General features: G+C 48.6%; 1 protein-coding gene across 3 annotated transcripts in view; it reads right to left on the minus strand.

The window, feature by feature from the left end:
* The window catches only part of IRAG1 (inositol 1,4,5-triphosphate receptor associated 1), a 118,512-nt gene extending 115,373 nt beyond the window's left edge, over positions 1-3,139 (minus strand). The window contains exon 1 of one of the 3 annotated variants that reach the window (XM_007471400.1): positions 2,932-3,018. In XM_007471400.1, the coding sequence (XP_007471462.1) occupies positions 2,932-2,998 (67 nt within the window). In that variant the 5' untranslated portion in view covers positions 2,999-3,018. Of the gene's footprint in view, positions 1-2,931 lie in introns of all 3 variants that reach the window. The other 2 variants (XM_007471397.1, XM_007471396.1) reach the window with 2 other exon arrangements.
* Positions 3,140-6,204: the final 3,065 nt, after the last annotated feature.

A 6,204-nucleotide genomic window follows, 5' to 3' on the forward strand; every position in this document is an offset into this window, starting at 1 on the left:
CGCTGAGCCTGCGCTCTGCAACGGGAGAGGCCACAACAGTGAGAGGCCCGCGCACAGCAAAAAAAAAAAAAAAAAAAAAAAAATTAGCAAAAAAAAACTGAAAAAAAAGACTAAGATGTCCTTCAGTGGGTGAATGGATAAATAAACTGTGGTGCATCTAGATAATGGAATATTATTCAGCACTAAAAAGAAATGAGCTGTCAACCCATGAAAAGACATGGGAGAATCTTAAATGCATATTACTAAGTGAAAGAAGCCAGTCTGAAAAGGCTACATAGTGTTTGTCTGCAACTGTATGACATTCCAGAAAAGGCAAAACTACGGAGACAGTAAAAAGACCTGTGATTGTTAGGGGTTGGTGCGGAAGGATGAATAGATGGAGCACAGAAGATTTTTTAGGGAAGTGAAAATACTCTGTATGATACTATAATGGTGGATACATGTCATTATACAATTTGTCCAAACCCATGGAATGTACAGCACCAAGAGTGAACCCTAAGGTAAACCACGGACTTTGGGTGATTATGATGTGTCAGTGTAGGCACATCAGTTGTAACAGATGTGCCACCCTGGTCGGGCTCTTATGTTGGGGGAGGCTCTACATGTGTGGGAGCCAGGGGGATCTGGGAAATCTCTATGCGGACCTTCCTCTCAACTTTGCTGTGACTTAAAACTGCTCTAAAAAAAATAAAGTCTTTAAAAAAAAATTTTTTTTTTGGCTGCACCTCGCGGCTTGCAGGATCTTAGTTCCCCTACCAGGGATTGAACCCAGGCCACCACAGTGAGAGTGCCGAGTCCTAACTACTGGACTACCAGGGAATTCCCTTAAAAAAAATTTTTTTTAATCACACTACAAAACCACACATGGTAAGGCCCTAGTTTCATAAAATATAGAGAAATATAAAGAAAGAAACACACCATAATATTAACAATATTTATCTCTGAGTGATAGGATTCCAGAGGGAACTTTTATTTCTTTATGTTTATTTCTGAATTTCTTACTTATACTTATTTCTATATTTTCCAAGAAAGTTTAGCAAAGAATACACATTACTTTTATTACCAGGGAAAAACTCTGAATAAGAATTATAAATTTAAAAGTACTGGGAAGAAAGTAATGAGAGGTGATTAAGCCCAGCTTTCTCTAACTCCTTTTTTACATCTGTAGCCGATTAGCAGAGAGGTTTTCTGTCTGTCTGGCTGACCAGTTTTCCTTCTCCCATGGGGAAGGCCCTCGCAGAGAAGGCAGGGTGTGTCCAAGGTCACGGAGTCGTGTTGCCTCTGCATGTCAACCAGTGAGGCTGCCCTGGGCTGTCACCTGAATTCAGGGTCTGGCCTCCAAGGTTCATGGGACAAATGCAATCCTCTTGATTTTCCCATCATTTGGACGGTGATGCTCAATAACTGCCCGAGACCCTGGTTACTAACTAGAGGCAGAGTGGCATCAAACACTGGAAGTGCCCACTTTGGACCAAGCTGGCCTGAGCTGGAATCCCTGCTCATCACCTACAGACTGTGTTCCCTTAAGCATATTGCTTTACCTCTTTCAACCACAATGTCCTCATCTCTACCACAGGGATTAAATTAAATAACAGTTCTAGCACATACCCTGGCACAAAGTCAATTCATATCCATTTTCTCTCCTGCTTCCTTTTGCTTTTACTACAAGAGAACTGAGTTCTCTATCTCCGTCCCCCTGCCTCAAAGAGCTCAAAGAGCAGAGTCTGGGGGCTCCTAAATCTCTCCTCCCCACCCATCAGGGCCTCTGTTCCTCCTCATCAAACAGTCCCTCTGCTGACTGCCAAGCCACAGAGAGGACGGCTGAGCAGTCCAGAGTCCACCTGTCTCACCAGCACGTCACTGCCCCCTGGTGGGGATAACAGAACCCTTGGCAGGTCTGGCTTCCTAGTGCTCCCAGCCTAACAGCCCTGGGAAGCTGCTTCCTCTTTCCTGTAGGAGACCCATGGGCTGCTTTACTTCCCCCGAGACCCTCAAAGAACAGTCTGAAGAGTGAGTGTTAAAAAAGCAGCAGCTGCCAAGCTCTGGGAGGTGGGAGCGCCAGCCAGGGGTCCCAGATCCTGCACTGTATTTACTCAATCTGCAGAGCATCTCCAGGCTTTTAGAGCCGTTTACTGGGCAGGAGGGAGCAGACAACTGGGTCCCTCTCTGGCCTCTGGCTTCCACCGGCCTTTCCTTTGGAGAAGGGCAGCCCGAGTGCCGCTCACTCTAGGAATAGCTCTGACTCCGAGCTCCTGGAGGTGTGCAGGCTAGGGGCACAGGCAAGGCACAGGCAACCCCTTGAGGGTGCAGGGAAGGAGCACGGGGGCAAAGCTGGAGACAGGAGAGATGGGGACAGGGACAAAAAACAGGGGCTGTGACCAGAACACAGGATGGGAAGTGCAGGGACAGAAGCAGGGGCAGGTCAGCGGGGGCGACAGGGCTGGGCCAGCACAAGGTCCGTGGTGGACAGGGGGCGGGTGGCACAGGGTGGGAGTGGGGGGCAGAGAGAGGCATAAGTAAGCACAGAGCAGGGCTGGGGAAGGGGTAGCAGGCAGTGTGGGGAAAGCCCTGACCAGCTGGCTTATGTAATCTGGGGACCCTCTATTGCTCCACAGGGGCCCATAGGAAATCTGGGGTTGCGGATGCCCAGCCAGAACCCACATTTTCACCCTAACCTGTGCGTGCTTTCCAACAGCAAGCAAAAGGAGCACAATTTAGTTAAGTTAGGACGGGCAAGATTCACTTCTTATTTGAAAATTATGACAGCAACAATAAAAATACTCGGCTGAAATGCCGTCCAACCAAGCCAACTCCCCTGGGAAGTTAAAGTCAGGCGCCCCCATCCCAGCACCCTGTACCTTTAAGGAGGAGAAGTGTTCCCTTGCTCCCAGCTGAAGAGGCAGGTTATTCCTGGAGATAGCAACGACTTACCTAAAACGGAGTCATTCCCCTTTCCTCCTCCGGCCAGCCTCTCTTCACTCTGGGGAGCTTTTACCATTTAAGGTCAATGTTACATCTGGCTCCAGAGCTCAGAGCTGAGAAGCCTCTGGCTGCCGAGCCCCGCTGCCCGCCTCCTCAGAGAGGGGCTGGGACTTAGAGCCCAGAGCTCCTCAGGGACCCCTCTGGCCTGGCTCAGGGGGCTGACGGCAGGGAAGCTGGCCAGGCCACCCCCGGAGCTCAGTGCAGGCTGGGCCTGAGAGGCAGCAGCTGGCCTTGGACCCCTCCCACGGGCACCGGCACAGCGGAGGGCAGTGCCCACGGGCAGCTCATGCCGCTGGGCATGTCCCGGCCAGACGGGGACCAGGGGAACTCGGCAGATCTGTCTCCCAGCCTGGAGTCTCCAGCAAGCATGTGAGCCGGGACAAGACCCTGGCCCAGTGCCAGGGAAACTGGGAACATTTCCTGTCCCAGGGATTCGGAGGTGGAGGCTGCTCCCCACCTTAAGCCCTTGGGATTAACAGAGAGAAGGGCCTGGAAGATGAGCTAATCCCAGACCTGGCACCAACCCCGGGGCTTCAATTCCTTCTCTTCCACTTGACAGTCCTGTGCTCTTAACCTCATGGAGACTCAGCAGTTTCCTCATCTCTAGAGTGGGAATCATAGTGATCACACGTGCCTAACTCCTAGGGTTGCAGGAGGATTCAATGAGATAATATTGAAGGGCTTAGCAGAGTGCCAGCACCTCGAACATGCTGATCAACAGAAATTAGTTTCCTGCCTGGACACAGGTGAGGAAGGGCTGCCTGTCTCCTGGAAGTTCCACACCCTGCCCTGACTCACTCCTCACCACCTTGGGTGCAGCACACCCTCGAGAAAGATCATGGCGCTGCGGGCCCTGAACCAGTCACACGTGGGCTCCAGCCCTCTTCCGCAGTTAGAGGCAGCTCAGAGAAGCCCTGAGTAGGGTTGTCAGATAAAATACAGGACACTCACTTCAATCTGAATTTCAGATAAACAATACTTATCTTTTAGTATAAGTATGTCCCAAATATTGCACAAGACATACTTATTTTTATTTATTTATTTATTTTTGGCTGCATTGGGTCTTCATTGCTGCGCATGGGCTTTCCCTAGTCGTGGCAAGCAGGGGCTACTCTTCACTGCAGGGCGTGGGCTTCTCATTCCGGTGGCTTCTCTTGTTGCGGAGCACGGGCTCTAGGTGTGCGGGCTTCAGTAGTTGTGGCTCGCGGGCTCTAGAACACAGGCTCAGTAGTTGTGGCACACGGGCTCAATTGCTCTGTGGCATGTGGGATCTTCCCGGACCAGGGCTTGAACCCATGTCCCCTGCATTGGCAGGTGGATTCCCAACCACTGCACCACCAGGGAAGCCCACGAGACATACTTATATTAAAAACTATGTTTTATATTTTTATTATTTTTTAACACCTTTATTGGAGTATAATCGCTTTACAATGGTGTGTTAGTTTCTGCTTTATAACAAAGTGAATCAGCTATACATACACATATATCCCCATATCTCCTCCCTCTTGCGTCTCCCTCCCACCCTCCCTATCCCACCCCTCTAGGTGGTCACAAAGCACAGAACTGATCTCCCTGTACTGTGCGGCTGCTTCCCACTAGCTAGCTATTTTACATTTGGTAGTGTATATATGTCCATGTCACTCTCTAATTTTGTCCCAGCTTACCCTTCCCTCTCCCCGTGTCCTCAAGTCCATTCTCTACGTCTGCGTCTTTATTCCTGTCCTGACCTAGTTTCTTCAGAACTTTTTTTTTTAGATTCCATATATATGTTTTAGCCTACGGTATTTGTTTTTCTCTTTCTGACTTACTTCACTCTGTATGATAGTCTCTAGGTCCATCCACCTCACTACAAATAACTCAATTTCATTTCTTTTTATGGCTGAGTAATATGCCATTGTATATATGTGCCACATCTTCTTTATCCATTCATCTGTCGTTGGACACTTAGGTTGCTTCCACGTCCTGGCTATTGTAAATAGAGCTGCAATGAACACTGTGGTACATGACTCTTTTTGAATTACAGTTTTCTCAGGGTATATGCCCAGTAGTGGGATTGCTGGGTCATAGGGTAGCTCTATTTGTAGTTTTTTAAGGAACCTCCATACTGTTCTCCACAGTGGCTGTACCAACTTACATTCCCACCAACAGTGCAAGGGGGTTCCCTTTTCTCCACACCCTCTCCAGCATTTATTGTTTGTAGATTGTTTGATGATGGCCATTCTGACCAGTGTGAGGTGATACCTCATTGCAGTTTTGATTTGCATTTCTCTAAGATCAGTGATGTGGAACATCCTTTCATGTGTTTGTTGGCAATCTGTATATCTAAAAGAAAATATATTTTTTAATCTGAAATTCTAATTTAACTGCTCATCCTGTATTTTTATTTGCTAAATCTGGCAATTCTAGCCGTGGGCCATCACTTGCCACTTCAGAAAGCATTCATCTGTCATGCTGAGAGCTCTAGGGGTTGGTGCTTCAAGGCTTGTAGCCTCAAGGCCTCCTGGTGACAGCTGCCTGGCTGTACACAGTCCTTATACCCAGCTCCTGGCCATGGGTCAGTCACCCCAGCCATGGCAGGCTTTCTCCGCCAAACCTGGCCCACTGGGCTTCCATCCCAGCCCCTTCCATGGGCATCCAGTTCTGGACTGTCTCTCCTCCCTGCTTGTTATGAAAGAGATTCTTGATGAGACTGCAGTGCATGCCATCTGTCACACCCATAAATAACTGTATTTTTGCAGATGGAACCAGAGGCGACTCTCCTGGTTACTAGTCACGCTTTCTCTCAGGCGTCCACCCCTATACATCTGCTGGGAACAGGCCCTCCCGGTAAAGCCACATGGTGGTAACTACTAGAATTGCAGGTATAGGGAATAGAAGGAATTTACCAAACTCTTTAGTGCTGTGTCTCCATCTTCATTGTGCAATAGAACCCCCAAGTGTGAAGTTCTCTGGACCCCTCTTCCAGAAATTCTGATCCTGTGAATCTAAAGTGGGACCCAGGAATCTATATTTTAATTAAGGCCCTCAGGTGATTCTTAGGTAGCTAGTCCAAAGACCTCACTTTAGGGAATGATGCTCCAAAAGTTGATTTTGTGAATCTAGCAGCAAATACTACAAAGACAACTAGAAACAGGTTGGAATGGAACTGAAGGGACTTTGCTGGTGGTGCAGTGGTTAAGAATCTGCCTGGCAATGCAGGGGACACAGGTTTGATCCCTGGCC

The sequence above is a fragment of the Lipotes vexillifer genome, unplaced genomic scaffold, assembly GCF_000442215.2.
Source record: "Lipotes vexillifer unplaced genomic scaffold, Lipotes_vexillifer_v1.1 scaffold6, whole genome shotgun sequence".
NCBI classification, from domain to species: domain Eukaryota; kingdom Metazoa; phylum Chordata; class Mammalia; order Artiodactyla; family Lipotidae; genus Lipotes; species Lipotes vexillifer.